The sequence below is a fragment of the Marmota marmota genome, unplaced genomic scaffold (genome assembly GCF_001458135.2).
Source record: "Marmota marmota marmota unplaced genomic scaffold, marMar, whole genome shotgun sequence".
Lineage (NCBI taxonomy): Eukaryota > Metazoa > Chordata > Mammalia > Rodentia > Sciuridae > Marmota > Marmota marmota.
In genome coordinates, this window is record NW_025999869.1 from 6,651,576 (window position 1) to 6,675,143 (window position 23,568).

Sequence of the window (23,568 nt, forward strand, 5' to 3'; positions counted from 1 at the left end):
TACCAACACTTTGCTTATGGACACTGACATTTGAGTTTCACAGAACTGTCGCATCATGAAATATTTTTTCTTGGATTTGTCAACCCCTCAAATATGTAAAAACAATTCTTAGCTTATGAGCCATAGGAGAAGAGGCATCAGGACAGGTTTGGCTTCCAGGCTGCGGTTGGCCCACCCCTGCCCTAATCCATCTGGACTCCCCTCTTGTGAACCATTTGCAGGGTAAGGATGGGTTATAGGTAGGGGAGAGCCATCAGGAATCACTGTGGGGACACTAACCCTGCTGTCCCCTGAACTCCCAGATGTGGTGACAGGAGACCAAAGGGATGAGATGTTGGATTGTATGAATGGGGAGAAAGTAGGATTCGCTACCTCAAGGTTGTGGATTGGCAAGAGCTTTGGAGTGGGCGGGGGGGGGATAGAGGCCAGTGGGGAGATGGGGGTGAGGAAAGGTCTTTATTTAAATCACTGCACATGCAAAAGCACATCAAGAAGAACACCCCTGAGGAGTGCCAGCTATTGTCAGAGCTCTCTTGGTCTTGGACTATGCATCCCTCCCTGAAAGTCCTGTGAATTGTCCCTCTGCAGGGGACTGAAGATGAGAGAGGCTGCAGGGGAAGCAGGGCCTGGAGCGTCATTGAGAGATTGCAAAAACAATTCACTGCCAACAGACTGTCCCAGCAGGGTCCCAGTGCTATGGTCGTGGGCCTGATTGGCACGCTGCCCCTCGGACGTCCAATTAGATGGAACTGGGGGAAATCAAATGCAGAGTCAATTCACTTTATCTCTGCTTCACCACCCGAATGAACAGCATGGGAAACTGAGTCTGATCTTATCAGTCAGCGCTGGGCAAGTGCCTCCCCCTGGGTCTCTCTCTAGGTAGACCAAGCTCTGCAGGGAGTTCTGGGCGAGGATAGAGGGGAGGGTCCAAACTTGATGGTTGGAATCAAAAGTAATGTCAAGGGGCTAACACTAGTTGATTGAAAACTTCCCCAAGAGTTTCCACACAGGTAAGTGGATTAGCCACTTGGCATGAAATGGATTGTAGGACTGACCTAATTAAACAACAATAGTAAAAAATAGAGGTAAAATGACATTCAGGTTCACAGCTTTATCATCCTAACTGTCTGAGAGATGTGGAGAGCCATAAAGCAGAGGCTTCTCCTAAAGGGAGACTTAGCTACATTCAAACCAGTAGTGACCTCCTAAAACCACAATCATGGCAAAAAACAAACAAAACTAAAAATGAAGAAACTTCGAAACTACTACTTCTTGCTAAAGAACCTGACCTTTAAAAAATATTCTTGGTCAAGAAACTTACATGTAAGGATCTGGCCAAAGAGTGAAATGGGACCAGTGGAGGAGACATTTGCTGGTGGGGGTGCTGATGGGAGGCCAGGAGCCCCACCACGCAGCCCTGCATGGCAAGAGGATGCCCATATCCCTGATGGGGCCCCTTGGTTACCAGGGGACCTGAAAGTCCTGCCAGCATCTAGCCTGTCTAAAGTAAGTGTGTTCACATTGTTGCCAGCCAGCAATGATCCAGGGATCCAGCCAGCTGGGAGACCATTTGGAAAGGCAAGACTTGCAGACCACAGTGATTTGGGATGCTTGCAGTCTCCAGGCGCTGACCATTTCCCATGCGTGTGCATTTCTCCCTCCCCAAGATAGGGAATTGGGATTTTTTTTTTTTTTTTTTAAATCTGGACTGGTCCCTTTATTCCCAACCTGGGATCTTTGAAAGAAGGAAAAGCCTTTTCCAGTGAGGGACCCTGCTTTTCCCTTTCTCTGTCCCCGTGGAGATTTGGAGAGGCAGCAGGAATGTGGGAGAGCACTCATGTCCCTGAGGGAACAGCCAGTTGCAATGCACGACCGTCACTATAGATCTACGATTTATGAAAATAAAGCAATATGTGCCTGTTTCGGTGCCTGCCGTTTGCCTACCAATGGTGCAGTGTTCACCATTCCAGCCCTCTCGGCATTCACATTTGCCATCTTTACAGGTCCCGTGCTCAATGCAGCGGGGGTGGCACACGCGCTGGTCACAAGCTGCGCCTGTCCAGCCCTCTTCACAGCGGCAGGCTCCCCCGATGCAGACGCCGTGAGTACCACAGTCTACTGAGCACACTTCTGGAAGAAAAACAATGATTACAGCTCAACACAGCAGCTGGCGAAACCCTTCAGGGAAGCCAGACCACATACATCTGGGCCCCCAGAGCAGGCCCTGAGGCCCAGCAGCTATGACACCTTGGGAAGCTTGTGTGTCCGCTGGCTGGGGATCAATCACTGTTAGGAGTAGTCTAGAGTAGTGGTTCTCAAAGTGTGGTCCCTGGACCAGCAGCATCCCCATCACCTGGGAATCTATTAGAAATGCAAACTCTTGTGCCCAGGTTGGACCACGTGAATGAGGAACTCTGGGAGTGGGGCTTACAAGTTCATCTTACCAAGTCCTCTGGGAGGGTTAGGTACTGGTGGGTGACAGTTCTCTTCTGGAGATGGAGAGTGTCCCTAGAGGAGGCCAGAGGGTTCAGCTTGGCAAAGCTAGCCAGAGGTACACACCTGAAAAGGGGTCTGGTAGATCCTGACTCCCTAGCCAGATGGACCTTTTCTTCCCTTGAACTGCCCAGGCCCCTGTGACCTGTCGGGGACCCTTCTGCTCCATCCCTACGATGACCGCAGACCCCTGCATTCCCCACGGCACCTGGCGGCAATGCTGACCGCCATAACCATGCTGCACTTAAACAGCCTCTTTCTCGAAGGAGCTCAAAGTCTTTTGTGGTTGGGAAGGAGACAGACAGACAGATATGCACTCTCTGGTGTTCCAGACCTCTCACGCGAGGACAAGCACGTGCCAGACATCCATCCTTACAACAGTCTACTGGGGGGGGGGTGTGGCTCGTCATGCCAGGGGAGGGGGGACAGACCAGGGGCGGTCGGTGACTCACGCAAAGTCACACAGCGTGTCTGTGGCAGAGCTGGGCCTTGCGTCTAGGACTCTCGCCTCCCCCATCCTCTGCAGAGAGCTCAAAGAAGCCAGAGTCGAGGGGTCTGAGAACACATCCCAAAATAGCCCATTTTGAACTGACTCTCCCTTTTTTTTTCCTTTTCCTTTTTGGAATGAAATATTCATTTCTTTCCCATTGTGGAGAACGCCTCACACATCTTCCTCTCCTGATTGCCATGGCAATCTGACAGCTGTCTCTCTACCCAGAGGAAGGGGCGACAAGACGATGGCTCCCTGGATGGGGGGGGGGGGCTCATCCGTGTGAACCCAGCCTTTCTCAGGGAGGCTGGGGCCGGCGTGAACTGTTGAACTGTTCCCTCTCTAAGGTCACTTGGGAGGTAAGATGTGTACTCTTAATTTTAGGAAAATAAAGTGTACAGCGCAACTTCATTATTTTCCCGTCACCGGAGTATTATGGAGCTCTCTAATGTGTTCACACAGCACCCCGAGGGAGCCTCTCTTCTGTTTTATAGGACGTTCTATTCGGTTTGTCTGGGGCTGAATTGTTGTTTTGTTCTCTGGTTCCTTTAGGGAGTGTACACAAGTCTATAATGCAAATGGAAGCATCCCTCCCGGGCCCCTCATCCACTCTTGGTGAGGGAACCTACCAGGCCCTAGAACCAGCGCGGTGTTTTTCTCATTGTTTCTCAAAGACCACAAACTCCGTCGCTAAGGAGAGGAGTGAGAACGGCACTGTATGATTGGCCCAAGTCCCTCCATCCCCAGCTAGTGTGAAGAGGAGAGGGCCATCCGTCTGGGCACGGGACGGCACCTTGGGCACGAGCGTTGGGAGACCATGGAGAAAACCTTTTGGCTTACCAACGGAGCAGTCGGGACCCATCCAGTTGGGATCGCAGCTGCAGAGGCCTGAGTCGGGGAGGTACGTGCCGTGGCCACTGCACTGGTCTGGGCACTGAACCCTTGCCAGCTCACAGTTGAGACCGCCCCAGCCAGGGCTGCAAAGGCACTCTCCATTCACACAGACCCCGTGGCTGGAGCAGGTGGGATCCAGGCAATCCACTGAGAAGAAAAAAACAAAGGAAAAGTACTCATCACTCATGGGGGATGGGCCATGGGGCAAATGGAGCAGTCCAGGTAACACCCACAGGGCCTTGAAGAGCACTCATGAAAATAAAAGGCTTTTTTATATGTCAAAAGACCAAATCTCCAATTTGGAGAAGATGCAAGAGAACAAAGAATTAGGGAGACTCCTGTAAGTTCCGAGGTGTGTCATTCAACCTTTGGAATCTTGTCTTCACAAACCTTCATACCCTGACTGTGCTGACCTGGAAATGAGCATGCTCCCAATTTCTCTGCCCGTTTGGCCAAATGCAACACTCCTCTTGCTAAGCCGGGAAAGGAGAGGGCTCCCTCCAACCTCACTAACCTTTGGCTCCAAAGGGAACACAAGACTCAAAAGAAAACCCATGAAACTCATAAATGAGTCACTTTCCATCTTAGGCTTCACTTAGGTTGAGTCTATAATTAGATTCTTGGGGCACACACATGCTGAAGGGTTAGTGAAGGGGCGGGCAGAGAGGCGGAGCTGGCGTGGAATGGATCCAGATAGGGTGGCCCTCCTACCAGGAATCATGGGTGGACTGGAAAGAGAGGTTTTTTTGGTGGGGGCACTAGCCCTCCACCAGCTAGCTAGTCGAACAAGAAAAGCGTCAGATTCTAAACACTGCCATTCTTGCCAGTTTCCTGGTCTATTCTTTGCCCCTCCTAATAGTTAGCATGGCTAGACATCCAGGAGGTCACTTGAAAGGAGATTGCCCAGAAACCCACTCAGGCCAATTCTTGAGGACAGGGCTTTGGCAGGAGCATGTGATCCAAGCTGTGGGCCTCCACCGGGCTTGAAGGCTTTGTCCAGGCAGGACAGCATCCTTAGGTATTCCTAGGACAAGATGTCTCGGTGGTTGGAGGAGAAAGATCTGCACAACATGGGGGTTGGATGAGGAGCTGTGCTGTAGAGGGGGCTCAGATGCTACCTTGTGGATCAGAGACACGGGGAAGGCTCATCACCTTATTTGACTAAGACTTACACAACTGTGACTTTAACAGCTTTGAAATCAGGCCTGTTGGCCTAGATCAAAGCAATGCGTCTGCCATCGCCCAGGAGGCCCAGCCAGCCTGAGACCACTTTAAGTTCTTTTCCTCAGGTATTGTGGAGCTCGCTGAATGTGTGTGTGCCACCTTGTGGTTCAAACACTCAGAGAAGATTTTGTTTTTCCTCCTTGCCCAACGCCAAGATTGAAATATGCAAATAATTCACCATTACATCGGGATGACGACCCGCGGGATCCAGCTTCTTGTAGGGTAGATTGTGACATTGCTCATCGTGGTTGTCTTTTCTTTCTCATTTAGCACAAAATTTACGGTGTGTTTTAATATTGAGAATACCTGGACTCTAAATATGACATTATTTAAATTCCCCATGCCACAATCTAAATAGATAGTCCTGGGGGATGTCAGACTTGAGGAGTTTGGATTTATTAAAAATCACAACAGTTCATGAAGCTTCCAATGAGCCCCCTTCTCTTGAGCAAAAATAGTAATTTTCAGTATTAAGAGATGTTTCTCAGGGTCCCCTTTGGATATTTTCAGGGAGATAGTATTAGTGGATGTTAGTTCCAAACTGTTTGGGCCTTGGGAAAAACAATGACTTTTCTTCCCAGAAAGGTGAATTTCAGGGATTTATTGTTAGTTGGAGATGCTTATGATGATGTTACTTAATCTTGTTAACAATCACTTTGGAGTTGAATTCACTGTCTTGGGAAATATAACTCCTGACGATATAAACCCTGCCGATGCTTTCTAATCTGCTCTACTGAGGGTGGTGGAACGCGCCTGCATGTAATGGTGAGTGGACAGGTGGAAACACAGAAGATCTTACAAGGGAGCTGGGCAGCACCTGTGGGGTCTCATGCCTGGCGCAGTTCAGAGAGCAGCACGTGTTCAACCCACTATCACTGCAGAGTTTGCTGTGAGCTCTCCTCACCGGCAGGACCAACTTCCAGTGTGAAGGGCGGATTAGCAAGAGAAATGGTGCCCTTTTTTGCTTTTAGAAATAGTTTGTATTTCGGGATCTGCAAAACATGAGCTCATTCATTCAGCACCACTGGTGTTCATATTTTTCTCATAAAGGAAATCCCCCAATTCCAGTTTTTCTTTACATGGTTCCTATATCTGACAATACAAAGTCAAAATATACACAAAAATATCGTGTGCGTTTTTGCCTCAAAAATTCCTCTCAGCCTATAATTAGCCATTTAAAATGTTTGGTAGGATACCAACAGTTAGAAACTCTCAAAAAATATATCATAATCTTTTTCTTAAAAGATAAAATAATAAAAAGGAATATACCAAAGACAGAATGAGAGAGAGAGCGAGAGAGAGAGGCAGAGAGAGAGAGAGCGAGAGAGCGAGAGAGGTATTTTTCTTCCAGATAAATTAGCTCTCTCTTTTCTATGCTGAATTATGGTATGAAGAAAGCAGGAAAATCCACTGAGATTTATTAGCCCAGTACTAGAATGTCATCAAAAGAACCATTTATAGTATCTAGAAATATGAGCTAACCCTTTCTCTGGTCAGCGATACCAGTAAATATGCCCTTAGTGCTATATAATTACAGTAGCTGATGGAATAACTAAATTCAAACTTGAAGAGAAGCAGTTTCACTGTGAATTTTAAATTTAGTTCCAATTTCATAAGATGGTCTTGTGGCCACGTCCTTAGAGTCTTTAGCAGGCAGAAGGGACTATGGCATTTCACGAAGCCTTATAAATAGAGACAGTGCTACACTTAAAAGCAGGGTAGTAGCCTTCAACTAGCTAAGTACCCTGTGCCTCGAGACGCCAGCCCCCTGGCAGCTGAAATCATTAGAACTCATTTAGTCTTGGGTTCTCTGTGGGTTTGGCAAAAAAGGGTTATGAATGCAATTTCTATCCCTAAGGATGAAAAAGGAGGTCAAGGAGTTTTACAAACAATATGTACTATAACCCCCTGAAGAACCATGAATTACATTTATGAAGTTAAATGTCATTGAAAAATGACTCAACCATGAAACTGACATGGGAACATGGCTGACTTCAACTAATATGTCAATTCCTCTCTCATCACCTGCCCACTCCCCCAGACGTCACCCAACACGTCCTTTTATTTTCTTGTGCAAATTTGTTAATAGCACAACCGTGTTTATGCAGCAGGAGTGGAGGATGGCAACTATTGATTTTGTTGCCTTGGCCATTTCAGGTAAATTGTTTGAACGTTATGACTATGATGAATATTAGGAATAAAAAGCTAAATGGAAGAAAAAGTGCTGATCCCGACTTTCTGATTCCATTTCCTATTTTGAAAACAGCATATGAATCACCTCGGCTCATTCTTTCTGGGTAGCAGAAATCAATAGGGGAAATTTCACAGTTTCATAAGGTTCCACGTGGCTTACTTGTTTTGTTGGGTGCTTAATTCGCTCTGAACATTTAAATAAGGCTGGCTGGAGAGTGAGGAAGTTGAAGAACCACTTGATATTCCACTCATACAGATGTGCGCAATCTTTCCTGGAGAGAAAAACCCTAAGACGGCAGTGTTATTGCTCCAACTCTCTCCTACCAATGATGTATGCAGAAGGTCGCTGTGACCTTTCTCGGCACATTGTTGGCTTGTCCCATGTTTTCAGAGAATGCAGCTTCGCCTCCTACAATCCATTTATCTTTAAGAACTTTCACCTTTCAAGCAGGGTTATTAAATCAGTATTTTCTCCACCCAGGCTCCCAATTTGGTTTTATGATACAAACACGGGGAGGTTACCCTTTGTAATAGCGGAGGAAATAAATAGAGAAATCGAGAGAGGAAAGTCCTGGGAGTCAGGCTCTGGGGCCCTGGTAAGGACCTGGCTGCTAATGTGTGGAGAAATCTTAGGAGAACCGTGCCCTGGGAGCTCTTGGCAGCCACAGTTCTCAAAATTGTGAAATGGGGGCTTTCACAAGTGTGGGCCTATCTAAAGATCAGGCACAGTCCCTACTGTGTGGTGAGGCTGCCATGGTGGTGTATGTTGTATAGCATGCAGGCAAGCCATACACTAATGGATGGAAGAGTGGACCCACTGGCCTAACGAACCACAGAATCCTGCAAGCCCTCATTATAAGCTCATCCTATAGAAGCTCAAAGAATCAGGGAAGATTGCAACCAACAGGATTTTTTGGGGCGGACATCCTGGGTGGTCATCTCAAGCCACCTCATGTGGAACAGGGGTGGCTCTGGATTGTCTTTTGGTTTGATGGGTGAGTTGACACTGTGTTTGCAAAACACAGTGAAGGCAAAAGAGGGCTGTTTGAATGCACAGTGCCACTTCCCTAGGGGATGGACTTAGCAGAAGGATATCAGCTGGGAGACAACTGACCCAATTCAAAGGCTGGGGAGACGATAAGGCGGGGAGAGAACCTAAGTTTTTACCTTCCTACCCAGTGTGGTTAATTCTTTATTTGGGAGAAGCAATAGGTAGGCAATTAGAGACCATGTTCGAGAAGGGCAAATACAGAGAAGGGTGTAGGCAGCTGAGCTTCCTGCCTCATTGGCGCCAAGACTTGGTCTCATCACCTTGGCACTGGAAGAACTCTCCTGAAAGACCCAACCAGAGTCATTAGGACTAGTTAGAGCTGATTTCTAAATTCTAACCCGTTCCCATGCTCTCTCCCCATTTCCCCCTCTTCTGATCTCCAAGCCTGATCTTGGACTGTGTTTTTTCTGATCAGCTTCAGTTTATGACATCCCTGATTTCTCCCCAGGAGGGCTGGAGGCCTTTAAACGTATGTGATCGTGAGCTATTAGGAATTCATCAGATCCCAGCCCTCTTGCCACACAGCCTCTCCCCTCTATCTCTGTGTGATTGTGGGTAAGTGGAGTAATCTGCCCCACATGGTGTCTCTGAATGACCTGGATACTGGTAGCCTTTCGAACCAGCCTGCTTTCTACCTGATATTAATTTTTGTTGAAATATTTACCCAGAAGAATATGGACTTTAGATTACCAAGAACAAATGACAATGGCAAACCCCAAAAATCAGCTTTGAGGAAGGCGGGGGTGGGGGGGACGCAGGAATTCTCTGGATAGCTTTAGTAATTCCCAATTCAGGAGACTTCAAATAAAATAAAAGAGGGAAGAAGATAAGAGGAGGTAAAGGAAGAAAAAGCAAAAAGAAGAAGGAAGAGGAGGAGGAGGAGGAGGAGGACAGGAAACTAGAAGACAAAGGGCAATTTAAGAGAAAAATGAAGGAGCTACTGCCTGTAGAGGAGGGTAAAACAAGATTTTCCTTCTAGAACCATCTCCATAAGCCTTTTCAGTTCTACAGCTAAAGAAGTTGCTCAAAGCTTTTAAGTTTTTTTTTTTCTTTTAAAATGCTAAGGCTTTTTTTGCAAAATAGGGAGCCTGGGCTCCTTGGTCAAGGGTCAGGCTTTGTGTCACCCCACCGCTGCCCTGGGCCCCGCCACTCACCTTCCTCGCAGTGCTCCCCTTTGTAGCCTGCGGAGCACACGCAGTTGCCCTCAATGCAGGAGCCGTGGCCCCCACAGGTGGGGTCAATGCACTGGTTCATAGGCACGTCACACTCGGCGCCTTTCCAGCCGCTATAGCACTGGCACGTTCCTTTTGAATACTGTCCGTTCCCACTGCACAGGACGGGGCAGGCGGCTGTGGAAACCAAAGACAGGACACCGGGTCAGAGGGGCCGCCATCCGCAGGGCTGTATCAAGTCTAAGGAGGGAGAGCTTGTCTGGCACTGTGTCTTGCTTACAACTTTGTGGGCCAGGGACTGTGGCCAAGGAGGTACAGGGCCACCTTCAGATAAATAGCACCGACCACGATGCTAGATACTATTGACTCCAGCAGCTGCCACCACTGAGTGCACACGGCAGGTGCGAATCTTGACTTGGGTGTCAGAGTCACTGTCTGAGTGGAGGCTGTATTCAGGATCTCCGTTTGCAGAGGAGGCTCAGCCTAGTGAAGTCACTCACCCCTCGCATAGAGCTCAAATGGAAACCAGTTTGGCCTCCTCCAAAGCTGTGCCCTTACCAAAGCTACCCTGACTTCCTCTTGTTATTGTTGTTGGCCTGGGGATCAGAATCCATTCTGCTAATTATTTCACCCTCAGATCCATCAACTCCTTTGTGACAAGCTGAAGTGATGGGACACAATGGAGTCAGGAGATCTCTCTGTGCCTCAGTTTCTTACTTATACCTTGAAGAAATCACTGTGCCTACTTTAAAGAGCAGCAGGTGCACTGAGGTATAAAGATAAAATACACCTGGACTATTCAAAAGGGATGGGAGAGGGCAGGAAGACAGGAGATGTCAAGCAGTTCACCTCCGTGTCTGTCAATGGGAAAGATTGAAATATCGGCGGGGACTGTCTGGGATGAGATGACTGACACTTCTCAGCAGTTTGGCCTCAATTGTGCAAATCCCCCCTTTCACCTTTGGAATTGATCAGGATGGGACTTCAGTGGTCTCAGTTTGTAAAGAATCTACATTTCCAAACTGCCTTCTTATTTGCGGATAAAATGGAAACACTTCTCTGGCAACAGCACCAGCCTCAGAAAGAGACCTTTAGGAATCATGTTTCAGGACTCCTGTGATTTTAAGCACAGGCTCCTAGAACTCTATAGTCGTGTACACACACACAACCAGGCCATCTCTGGGACAGGAGGACACCGCAGGTCCAGCCAACTCACATCTGTGTCAACTGACCCATGGCCTTGTACATCCCTTTTGTGTAGTTATAGTATTGTTAACTTTCTTCCCTGAGTCTAACTTCACCAGATCTTGTAAGCTGCTTGAGGACAGCAGCTAAGTTACCCCTGGTGCCTTCCTATCAGCCATGTGTTCATCACTGTGGGCTTGATTGGGTTAATATCTCTCCTAGGTTCTCGGTGTGCAAGGGACGCCCCAGGATTTATAAGCAAGCACTACATAGTCGTTTATGGAAGACAGGGCTTTACAGATTCTGGAGAGGGCCTCATGCCACCTTTTCCTGGAAAAGTGCATGTTTTACCTTAACTGCAAACTGAGCTGGAAGTAAAAACATCTCAACAGTTGGCTTATAATTGAGGAGATATTCCCTCCCAAATGCTTCATAATGGGACAGCTGTGAAAAACACCAGGGGCACTATTTCCAGGATAATTCTCACCCTATGAATCTATCAGAGGAGAAGAATGAGCTTATAAATGGAAGCATCAGAGGGGCTTGCATTCACCTGGACCATAACTGCGAGGAGCATGTTTCTAATTCAGGATGCTGAAGCAGAGGGTTCTGCACAGTTACTAGAGACACTGACCATCTATGAGAGGATAGAGGAAAGAGCCTTGAACCCAGGGTGCCCAAGATTCAAATTGGGCACTGTGCAAAAAATGAACTAGCATGAAACATTTCTTGAAGTTTTGACGGGGATTTGAAAACAAAGTCAGCTTGTTCCATGTAAGTTCCTCATGGGAATCATGCTAAGCTCAAAGTCTGGGAGGTCTATGTGAGCAACACGAACTCCTGTTCTCCATGCCTGTACCACTGCAGACATCACTAATCGATCATGGCATCTTGCCCTCTTGAGCCTACACAGAGCTTCAAAACCCTCAGTGCCGTGCTCAGGCTGAAACCTGCAAGCAGGCAGAATTGGCATTCAAGAGAAAATCTACTTGTCATTTTTGATCTGGGTAATGCTGACGGTATCTCCTGGTGGGAAGACTAGAATCTGCATTATGTCTTGCCCGTCTCTCCCACACTGAAACAAGGCAGTAAGAAACGTGGCCACAAACGTGAGTGGATCAGCTTCCAAGGGCCATCTGTGACTTGAGGGACACATACTGCAGGAGCTGTCAAGGATGGCAGAGGAAGTCACATCTAATCACCACCCCTGTCTCCTACTGCACCCTTCTTCACCCCAGTAGGTGGAGGAGGGTAGACAGTAGGAGCAAATAATTATGTATATTAGTTGATAAAATGGGATTATTTACTTTATTCAGGATGAAACTCTTCTTTGGCATAAACTCCAAGTGATAAGGAAAAAAAAAAAGAATTGTCTAGAAGGTAAGAATGGGTTTTATTCAAAATCAGATACTTGGGAAACCAGATTTAAAGTGTGACCTACTTAAATTACTCAGGGAAAAAATGGAAAATAGTCAGGTCGGAGAGTTCTCCGTATTTCTAAATGCAGCCTTTTTTCAATATGTTTGCTGCATGCCTGCTGGGAGTGTGGTCCGAGATGCACAGCACTGTGATGTTTGCTGGCACTGCATGGGCTGGGCTGACAGCAAAATCAGAAGGCGGGCTTGTAAGAAGATGGGAGCTCCAGCAATTTTTTGCCATGAGGCAAAGTGCACATGAATGCCAGGTGAGTGCCCTCCAGTGGTCGCTGGGCTGTCTGCATGGAAGCACCTAAGCACCTTCCCTCTGGGTAACAGACTCATTCTCAGATATATCTCAACCCAGAGCATCCCTGTACCTAAGGCTGGGACTCTTTCACATTGGAGAGGCTGCATGTAAAGGGGAGCCTCCTGTATTAGTTGACTCTTCTGATACTTTCACAACCATGCAATCTACCTTATTTTTTATGACAGGTTACCAAAAGATAACTCTGACTCCATACCTTGCCAAGAAGTAAAACAAAGCAGAAGTGAAAAGAGCAAGGATGTCGGTGCTACAAAGATATGGGTCCAATACCCAGTCTGTCGTTTTTCCAGCCGTGGGATTTTAGCAAGATGACTGAATTCCTTACCTACTCAATTTCCCCTCTAATTTTTTTTCTCTCAGCGTTGATGGGACGATTAAGTGAGATAATATGTGCAATGACTCAAAGCAGGAGCTGGCACCTGCTAGACAATTAACCGATGCTCCTTCATGAAATTCCAAAACAAATCCCGACTTGAGGGGTTAACAAGAAATGCAGTATGTTTCAAGCACACGTGTGCATGCACACAACACCACTGCCAGAAAAGCACCAGGTAATATTAAAAGAGTTCATCAGTTTCTCCCCCTAGTCCTCTCTGGTGGTGGGTGAGCACCAGTTCGGATTGGCCAGGAACCACATGCAAAGTGTTTTCTGTCGAGCTCGCTCTCTCTCTCTCCTCTCTCTGATTCCTAAGGCTGGCGAGAGTAGAACATTGTGCATTCAAGCTTCTATTTGAAATTAATTAAAATGTTTGTACAAATTGACTATTCCTGTTTTACTAAATCTAGCAAATGGAAGCTTTAAGACTCCCGCAGAAGAAAAATAAATTACCGCTGCCACTAACGACTGACAAGTTAACAGGCGGATGACAAAAAAATGACACAATTTAGATTCACCTAAATGGTGTGAAGCTCATTTTAATGATCAAGCGAGAGCTCCCCCTCCCCAAGTTCTCGGTCAGGGAGGGGACGATTTTTCAGGGGTGTTTACTCGGCGGCAGGAACGGGACGCACTACTCAGAGCCGCTGTTTTTGGAGAAACAAATCCTTTCTACGCGGAGCTTGGGGTAGTGAGAACACCTGCAGGAAACGCAGAGGCTGCCGGGGAGGCTCCGCTAGGAAAGCAGGAGAGAAACCTGCAGGGTGACAAACCGCTGTGGGCGGGGCTGGTTGTGAAGAGGGGATCGTTTAGAAGTTATTTGAAAACGGACTCAAAACCCCTGTAGATATGTCAAGAAATTTGTAATGTCAATAAAAAATTAAAAAAAAAAAAAAAACCCTGTAGAAAAGAGACCTGAGAACGTTCTAACTGAACCTCACACTCCAGGTAAGTTGTCAAGATGGCAGTAACACCTGGTTGCCTCACATACCAGGAAGTCACCGAACACTGATGAACAGCAACCCCATAGGGTGTTTGTTAGCTGGGCGAGGTGACAGGGAACAGAATGGGAGACAGAAGTCTCCATCCCCCACCCCAAAGCAATCCAGGTGTGTCCTGTGGGCCTCAGGGGCCACACAATCAAAACTCAGGGTTCCCAGCACCACAGCTGGATCTCCTTTTTCTTCAGTGCTGAGCACAACAGTGTTAGGAAAGGTCAGTGTCACTTCTAGCCAGATCTCTGCAATTGACAATTCATTTGGTAGGTAATGAAATTTGTCCTACTGTACCCTGAACTCAAAAATAAATTCCATGCAGAGATCTAAAGAGGAGAGAGAGAGAGAAAAAAAAAAACCCTATAAAAGTATTAGGAAAATAGTGAAGACTAATTTTATTTTCTTGGGTGAGAGATGGAAGACATAAATTCCGGAAACTCTGAAGAAGAGTGATCAGATCTGATTACATAGAATTTAAATCTTCTGTTTGACAAAGGATACTCGAAAAGAAAATTAAGTTACAAATAACACTGGGAAGAAATATTTGAAACGTGTTTGACAAAATAAAGTTGGCTATGCAATACAGAAGCAGCTCTTAAAAATCAATAAAAAGGGAACAAAGGAGTGAAAACCTGGGCAAAGGACATCAGAAGTGATATAGATTGCCAACAAAAGTATGACCAGATATTCAGATTCATTAACAACTAAGTGAGTGCAGATAAAAATAGTGAGATGTAATTCTTGGCTTATCCTATTGGGGGAAAAAAATTAAAAGGCTGCTCACCTCAGTGCTACCATGGCTGAAGGGGAAGCAGGCTCTGTCAAGTACACTGGTAGGGCCAGAAATCCTATGTGAATTTCAGGGAGATAATTTGTCACTTTATGGATAACTGCTTGGTCACCCTGCCTGACCAGGAAGCCTGTGGAACTCGGTGCCTGCTACAGTTTCTCTCCCTACTAAATGGGCAGAACAGCAAAGGATGGTTCAAGTAGGGAGGAGGAGGGGAGAAGTTGGAGGGCAGACTTAAGGAGTGCTTATGAAAGTTCAATGCAAAGATCACTTGTCCTTCTGACTGCCATGGCCACCTCCGACCTGATTCCCCGCCCCGCCCCGCCCCACCTTCCAGCCCAGAATACTCAGACGGTGGCAAGATCCAACAGGACCCTTGTAAAGAGAGGAATCCAGAAGGTCCCTTCTGGCTGACAGGGTCAGAGTCCCCGGCTCAGAGGGCCCAAGTTCAGGTGCACCAACTTCCTCCTCCTCCTCCTCGTTCTGTCAAATGGCACATTAATAAGCAAGGAAGTGATTCAGGGAAGAATTTCCAGAAGGACAAAAAACTCATCAGGTGTGTCAAATCTCTGACATTCAGGAGCCATGTGGGGAAAGAAGCACACGCTGACTTAAGCACGAAAGTATGGATGCTTTAATTAATCCAGGGTGAATTTAATTGCTTTAGTTAAGTGGAAATCGGGTTAAAAATGATGCAGAGCATGCTGGGGTGTGTTAAAAACATGACATATGAGTTGGATGAATCGATAAATTAAAAGTGCACAGATGTTTTAATTAAACCCAGGGAAGTTAACGAAGATCACAAGAGACTTTTAAGCCTATGATTAATTCAATTCATTTAAAATACCTGTAGAGATATGGAGACGCCTCCATTTTGGAGTTACAAAAGTTCGCAGTCGATAAGTGCTTAAGCTGTTCTTAAAAAAGTCTAAGGGGTGTGTGTGTGTGCGTGCATGTGTATGTGTATGTGTGTGTGTGTGTGTGACTATAGCAGCAATTATATAATGAATATTTAAATTCTTTGGAGTACACAGTAAGCTTTTCTGCAGTGCAAGTCTAGACTGAAGTAACTTTACCGTCTTGGTGTGATTTAAGCATCAAGGCAAATTTGCAAATTAAGGATGTCCCAAGATCCACAGCGTGGAAGTGTCCTGCGGGCTTGTTGGGTTTGTTTTATTTACTGCTGTCTCCCTAATAGGTAGGAAAGTGCCAGGCCAGGGAACAAGCTCATGAGGTAGCCTGTCTTCTTGCTTTTTTTCCCCCTCACTTTGTTTTTGCTAGTTATTATAACACTGGAAACTTTAAGGCTCAATTACTTCCTCTTTAAAGTGGAATAAGAATTCTGGAGTTCCTACTCTTTAGGTTTCTAAGGGGAGGAAATGAGATAATGCATGGTAAGAACTCTGTGCAGTGCCGGGTGCATCGAAAGAAATCAATAGATAGGATTTTATTATCATTATTTTCATTAGGATAAAATTGTTTCAACTAGTTACACTGTAAAGAGACAAAGCAGGGCATAAAATACCTCTTTCCTCTCCCACGGTCCCAGCTGGCCTGCTTTCTAAAGTCTGGTTTATTTCCTAATATGGAAGACCTTCCCAACCATCGGATTTCCCCAAATCTGTGTGCACCACATCTACCCATTCCCCAGGGTCGGGCAGTCTGTTTTCTAGGGCTGTTCTGTTGCTTATCTAGTAGTTTGAAAAACACTCTTCTAGTCTCAGAAGCAGTTCACTTTGGAGAGCTGACAGATTCAGCACCAAGAACTGGCTTCTGTCTGGGAACGCAGCAAGCACTGGAGACCTGAGTGGCCATGATTGGGAGGTGGCCGCCAGGTAATGCAACATTGTAGCTTCCAGTCTCCCATGTCTTCCAACAAGCCAGAGGGACAGAGGGTAAAGGTGATGTCACTATTTGGATCACAGTTCTCTTGGTCTGTTTCAGTGGAGTTCAAGGGCAGGGCTATCTAGATTCTAACTTTAGCATGCACGGGAGTCATCTGGGGATCCTGTTAGAATGCAGATTCTGATTCAGAAAGATGGCCAGAGGCCAGAGAGTTCGGAAATTTCACAAGCTCCAGAGGCCCCAGACCTACCAAGTCAGAAATTCTGGGTGGGACCTGGCAATCTGCATGTTAAGAGGATCCCACGACTGCAGAGTGGCTGTCACTCATCCTGTGGTTAAAGTTCTAACACTGTACTTGGGTAGGGACTTCCACTTCACTAAGGTTCAGTTTCCTTAACTGCAAAATAAGAATGATAATTTATGTTGTGAAGATGAAATGGGATCATTCATGTGAACCCCCTGCGAGTGCCCGGCTTGTCGCTCGCTCCTATGTGATAGATAGTAGTGACTCTGTTTATACTACCTTATAGAATGGGACTTTGCCCAGTGTGGCCATTCAGTCCCTTTCTGCAGAACATGTCCTGGGTGTACCTGCTTCAAGTCTCTCCTCCTGGGTCCTAGCTGTCAAGATATCCCACACATTTCTGCAGGCCAGAGTGGGCTCTAGAACTTTCCTGTGGGCACCAGCTGTGTCCCTGCCTGTCTGCTTGAATGGGGACCATGGGGTGAATTGGGGAGATAGGAAGCAGGTATGAAAGATGGGCCCCAAAGGGGCCAGGATGCCTCCCAGGCAGGACAGATAGACCTGAGCACCTTTCATGGATACAGTGAGTCTACCCGTGACACAGGAAAGGGGCTTCCTTGTTGAGGCAGCTCTGAGGGAGGTGTTCTGGAGAGGAGGGGGACCTGCCTCCATTGGGAAGGGGTTGGGGGGTTGCCGCTGCTCTCCTGTGTGCAGCAGGAGGTGTTGGGGAGTCAGGAGGCTGAGGCTGAGGCTGAACCACCCAAGAGAGGGAGACCACTGGAGCTGTGGGCAGTGCTTACTGTTGGGGGCTTCAAGAGGGGTCACCGCTCTTGACCCAGGGGGAGTCTTCCTGACATGTCATTAGGGTCACCAGCCTCAGGGTCAGGCAGACATGGACTCAAAATCTGACCCTGCTGTGTAACCTTACTTCTGTAACTCTTCATTTCTTATACTGTAAAATAGGAGTAAAGAATGATCCTGAGGTTCGTTGTGGGTGACAACTGATGACATCGACAGAGTGTTTCATAAATGCCCCCTTGCTCCACATATTTTACATGAATTCACTGTAGTCCTCACAGCAAGGCAATGGGTAACATCGTGAATGTCCCCCTTGTACAAACAAGAAAACGAGGCTCAGAGAGGTTAAATAATTTGCTAAAATGAGCACAGTTAACTAGAGGAGAATGGATTAAAATCTAGAAATTCAAACTCTGCAGTTCTCCTTTTCCACTGCCTTGTTATTCTGTAGTAACACACACTCACTGTGGAGTAATCAGCATTTCTTTGCTGTAAATACTTCTTTGTTAATTCCTCCTCTCCTCCTCTCCCTCCCTCATGCCATCCCTTCCAGTCTGTACCTTGAAAGCTGTCATTTATTTTTCCCCGCATGCTGAATCGGACTCATTGGACTCCTGTTCTCCAGCACTTGCTCGTGTTCTTGTGACATTTTCCCAGCGATGTTTAACTTTGTTATCCTTGTTCCCTAAATTTAAGTCACTAGACATTTAGCAGGCACACACTGTGTACTAGGTCCCCAACCAGGTGCAGGGAAGTACAAGGATGACAGTGAGAAGCCTGTGATCATCAGGAGTGGCTGACGTAACCACCCGGCTTGGACCCGGCACCGCAGGAAGGGGCCCCGGCTGCCAAGATGTTCCCGAGCCCTGAGCGACTGCAGGCCTGTTTCTGGGGTGGCAGGCGTTGCCCTGTGAGCTTGACCTTCATGGACAAGCTGCAGCTTGAAAGGAAAGGCTGGGGTTGACGAGAACATCCCAGCCAAGAAAACAGCGGGAGCGAAGGGGAAGCAGCAGCCCCTCCTCTTCCATGAGGGATGAGTTCTGGGCCTTGGTGGGAGGCAACGGAGCAGGAGCACTGTGGGTCACCGAGGGCCTCTAAGGAATGTATTCTTCATTCTCAGAAAGTGGAGCCTCACCGCCTGCATCCTACCCACTGAGAGCATGTCAAAAAGGCCTGTAAATGAGCCGCACACCAGTCTTACAATCCAGAGTGCCCTGGCATCGGGGAGGAAACTGTAAATGTGCATATATAACACCCTCTCCAGACATATGTCTTTAAACCACGGAGAGAGGCCATGGGGGAACCTCTGAAGGCATTTGGGGGAGGCAGTGGGGTGCTCATGGAGCTGGGAGAGCTCTGGAAATGGGGAGGAGCAACACCATCAGGTGGCCACATGCACAGGCAGTGGAGGTGAGGGTGGAGAGGAGCCCTGGGGTAGGAGTTGGCCATCGAGGGCAGGGTGGGAAGGATGTGGGCAATGTACCGAGTGGCTGTGGAGAGACAGGTGTGGAGCACCCGGGTCTGAAGTCATGTGGACTTTATTTCAAAATCTGGCCCTGATAGTTCTATTTAGTAAGCCCTCATTTCCTGTCTTCAAAAATATTTTAGGGGTTCAAACCTAGAAAGCTAGTGCACAGCCATCAAAGTGCCCATCCCTGTGCCACTTATGTCCCCTGAGGCCAGCCTCCTGCTGGTCTAGTATGAGAGTCCAAGTCAGACCACTTGGTTCAAATTCCACTAATATCTCTTTCTAGATGAGTGATTTTGAGCAAGTTACTTAACCTTTCTGTGTCTCTAACTTTCCTCATCTATAAAGAGGACAATCATCTATAAAACAGGGCAACTGGTGATCAAATGGGATAATTATGTAGGTGCTCAGTGCAGTGGTTGACATACAGTAAGTATTCAATAAATGTTGATGATGGTGATGGTGATGATAGTGATGGTGATGGTGATGATGGTGGTGATGGTGGTGATATGGTGATGGTGGTGATGGTAGTGATGGTGGTGATATGGTGATGGTGATGGTGGTGATGGTGGTGATGGTAATAGTGGTGATAGTGATGGTGGTGATGGTGATATTGATGGTAATGGTGATGGAGATGATGGTGATATTGATAGTGATGGTGATGATGGTGATATTGATGGTAATGGTGATGGAGATGATGGTGACTTTGATAGTGATGGTGATGATGGAGATGGCAATGGTGGTGATGATGACAGAATTTTAGTGCTATAACATGGCCACAAGGCACTGGGCTGTGTGTATATCTGCTAGTTAATGAACAGGAGAAAAATGGCAAGATCCCTGCTCCCCTTTTCAAAGGCTCCAGAGAGGCTGGCTAAGACTTGAAACCAGCCCTTGGAGAGAAGACTTCCCGTTCCTGCAGCTGTGGCATTTCTTGGCCCCACTGACAGCTGTCTGGCGGCAGGAGCTGTCATTTTTAATCGCTATTAGCTTCACATTACCTAACAGCTTTGGCTCTGATGTGTTATGTTCCTGCTGCAGGTCGGGGCCTCCAGCTCAGCCCAAATGAGCCATTGGAGGAGCCAGTGTTAAAACAGGGGGCCCAGAAACTACGGCTCTCCTCCCAAATGCAAGGGTGCCTTGCAACTCTTGGAAGAGTCAACGAAAGGTGTTCAGATAAAAGTAAGGAAAGGAAAAGGAGCAATAATTAAGAAACCTCTAGCCCCCAGCAGATAGCATTAAAATAATGAGAAACCATGCAAAAGAAACAGTAATAAGAAAGAAAATGGTGGGGTAAACAGTAACTTGGATAATAAGCACAACTACTGTTGGATAGGAGAGGCGCCTGACGGAAAATGGTACAAATTACCAGGAAAAATGTCATTTTCCCCTTAAGCTCTAGATCTGAACAGGTTGCTTATTGTGTTGCACAATTAATAAAATTCTATACTGAAAAGCACTATTTGGTCGAGCTCCCTGACTAGAGTCTTTCTCCACAGGGTTTCCTCTACAATTGCCTGGCGATTTCCCTAAATCCACACTGTACTGTGAATTTTTCAGAATCTTCGAAACTTCGTATTTTTCTGATGTCTCCATATCCCCACAGACAGGGTGTGAGCCTCTGGCCCAGGCAACAGGTGCAGCAGGGTGGGAAGGCAGGTCCTGCCATGATTCCCCTAAGTCCTTCCCACGGTGACCTAGGATCATTCACAACTCTTGCCTGTGTGCTCTACCCTGACCCCCAGCGGAGGCACGTGCCCAGGGGTTCTGGTTCTCTCTCTGCTCCCCTCCTGCTTAGTGGAGACCCCTCCTGGGAGTACACATGGTGGTGTGGCCTGCAATGCAACTATCTTCAGGAACTGGTAGTATAGTAAACCCTCCACGTTCGTCTGCCTCTTCCAGGGTGATTTCCAAGCCTGTGCTGGAGTGACCCTGAAAGGTCCTTGACAACATTCCCATTTACAACACTTTCACTTCATTGCTTCGTAAACTCCTTTATCTCCTCCTTGTAAAGTCTACAGTGCTCTAAGCCTGAGCCACAGCATTTTTGGACTCACATTGTTATGCCCCACTTGTTTTCAGAGCCCATCCATCAGACGGGAGCCTCGGGAGGGGCAGGCCCTGGCTCTCCTGCTCATCTCTCTCCAGTGTAGCGCTTGTCTCATAGTAGGCACCTAATAAGCATTTATTAAATGCACAAATAAGTTCTGTCCCTTCAGCGGGCTTTGAACAATGAGTTAGAACCAGTATATGCTCTTTCCAGGTGAGGCTCAGTGTCATTTTGACCTAAGCACCTCTCAGGACCTCTCGGCTCAGTGGGAGAGGCAGAATGAGTACCCTGCAAATGCACGTTGACGGCTCCCTCTGCTCGCTGCAAGGATGTCTTCAGATGCCTGATGCAGACTGGCAGGTGTAGAGGAAGACGAGGAGCTGCTGCCTGCACCGAGCACCCGAGGGCACTAGGGCGCATCGAGAGGTCAAGAGAGTAAGTCTGAATTTCTGTCACTTGGACACACACCCGGTTGCTTGGATGTGATGGGAGTCTCGCTTGCTAACTTGGCAAATTCTCCCCCTGGCAGGAGGGCCCGAGTCTGCCGGTGCCTGCAGTAGCAGAGAGGGCAGAACTCAAGGCATCCTGGTACAGCTGTCAGAGAGGCAACAGAGGGACTGTGAATTTGTGATGAGGGAGGACCTTGGGCTCTGGGCCTCTTCAGGGTTTCTAAGCCAGAAAGAAGGGAAGTGATGAGGAGGCAGAGCCAGGAGGTGGCATGCACTGCCGTGGGGAGCAGGAGGCCAGCCGGCTACTTTCCTCGCTGCATGAGCAACCCCTGCTCTCCGCTCCAGCACTCCCTGTTAACACCCGGAGGTTCTTGGGCTCAAAGTGGCTTTTTACTGGCAACTTGTCGTAGCCACTGACAAACTGCACAGGACCAATGGGATTCAGACTTTCAGCCTCTGTGGCTTATGTTTAAGGTAGAAAAAAAAGGCCTGTGTGCACACGTATGCATGCAACCACATTTAATGCTTTTTCTTATTCAAATTGGAGGTGCATCATTGATATGGTGCACTGAGGAGGGCACAGGGCATGGTATCTCATTTAAAATGCATGACCTTGGACTAATCATGAAAAATACCAGACAAACTCAACATGAGAGATGAACTACAAAACACCTGAGCAACACTCTTCCAAAGAGTGAAAGTTGGGCTGGGGGTGTGGCTCAGAGGTAGAGGCCATGTGAATTTGCACAGACTCTGGGATCTATTCCCAGCAACACACATGCACTCACGGGCAGGAACACATGCCGATGAACAAGTACACGCGTGTGCACATATAGTCAAGGTCATGAAAAACAAGCAAAGAAGAGTGAACAACTGGCACAGGTTGGACAGATCGGAGGGACTAAGGGAGACGGAACAAAGTGTGGGATGCTGGCCCAGAGAAGAAAGGGCATTGTTGGAAAAAATTCCCCAAATTAGTTAATAGCATTGCATGGGTGTTAATTTTTCTGGTTTCAAGAACTGAACTATGGAAATTTAAAATGTTGACATTAGGGAGATCTGGGTTAAAACAGTATGGAAACTGTATATCCTTTCTTGGCAACTTGTGTCCAAGTGTAAGAGGAGTTTTATATTAAAAAAATGGGAAGGTAGGGTATTGGTAGAAGCAAGATTCACTTCATAGTGTAATGAGGATGAATGAGAGTATGTATTAAGAACTCTGCATGGTGCTTGGTACTTATTTAGCAAGTAAGAACTATTTCTTGCTATTTAAAATGATTGGAAGTACAGGCATTATGCCTCAGGAGTAAATCAGGTACAGATCTTTAGATTTACCTGCTTGAAGCCGGGGCAGGTAAAGCCACGTGACTCCTCTGCCATTGCTCACTGCATCCCCAGGTATGGTTAGGTAAATGTTAGTTTATACATTGATAATCATGTAATGAGGTGTCCAGGGCTCGAGTCCTTCTAACAGCCTGGCTGGCCTACATGATAAGTCCACTTTCAGGACTGTGATTGTGACATCAGCGTGTCAGGAGTGGAGGTGGCTGAGATGCACTGTCATTTCCTATTTATGATAATTGATCCTAGTTTTCTCTATTTCAATTTTTGCTGACATTGTTCCTTTTACAGCAAATCTATGTAAACATAATGAGTTGATTTAAAGAAATAAGTTAATAACCGGTGGCCCATGAACTCGGCAACGGTAATAAATGTGGTATGTGAAAGACTGAAGTTTGGGAAAGAGGGGCTCAGAAAAGAAGAAAGCTCATGTTCTCCACAACGAAGCAGCTTAAACTGTGTCCATTTCAAAAATATTTATGGGGAAAGGTTTTTAGGGCAGTGGGGTCGATGCTTGCTCCTCACACTCTCAACCAGCTTCGCCCAGAACAAATGGGGAAACAGGAGAAGGCAGATTTATTTTTTAAGCGCTTCAATTTTGTCTCCTGTATGCATCAACAGTTAAATTAAAATATAAATAAGTTCAAAGCCCAATCTCAGGAACGGCGACTGAGTACTGAGGAGCAACTACTCTCAACAGCCGCTCAATATTTGTTTCACAAGGATCAATTATATAGCATGGCTAATGCACACTCGGAGTGTGCGCC

At 46.9% G+C, this 23,568-nt stretch overlaps 1 protein-coding gene across 20 annotated transcripts in view; it reads right to left on the minus strand.

Moving 5' to 3' along the window:
• The window catches only part of Tenm2 (teneurin transmembrane protein 2), a 1,198,434-nt gene that overhangs the window by 115,296 nt on the left and 1,059,570 nt on the right, over nt 1-23,568 (minus strand). For 15 of the 20 annotated variants that reach the window (XM_048815904.1, XM_048815889.1, XM_048815855.1 and 12 more), the window contains 3 exons: nt 9,500-9,694; nt 3,824-4,024; nt 1,918-2,130 (listed from right to left, as the gene is read on the minus strand). In XM_048815904.1, coding sequence (XP_048671861.1) covers nt 1,918-2,130; nt 3,824-4,024; nt 9,500-9,694 — 609 coding nt within the window. The remainder of the gene's footprint in view (nt 1-1,917; nt 2,131-3,823; nt 4,025-9,499; nt 9,695-23,568) is intronic. The other 5 variants (XM_048815861.1, XM_048815848.1, XM_048815867.1 and 2 more) reach the window with 2 other exon arrangements.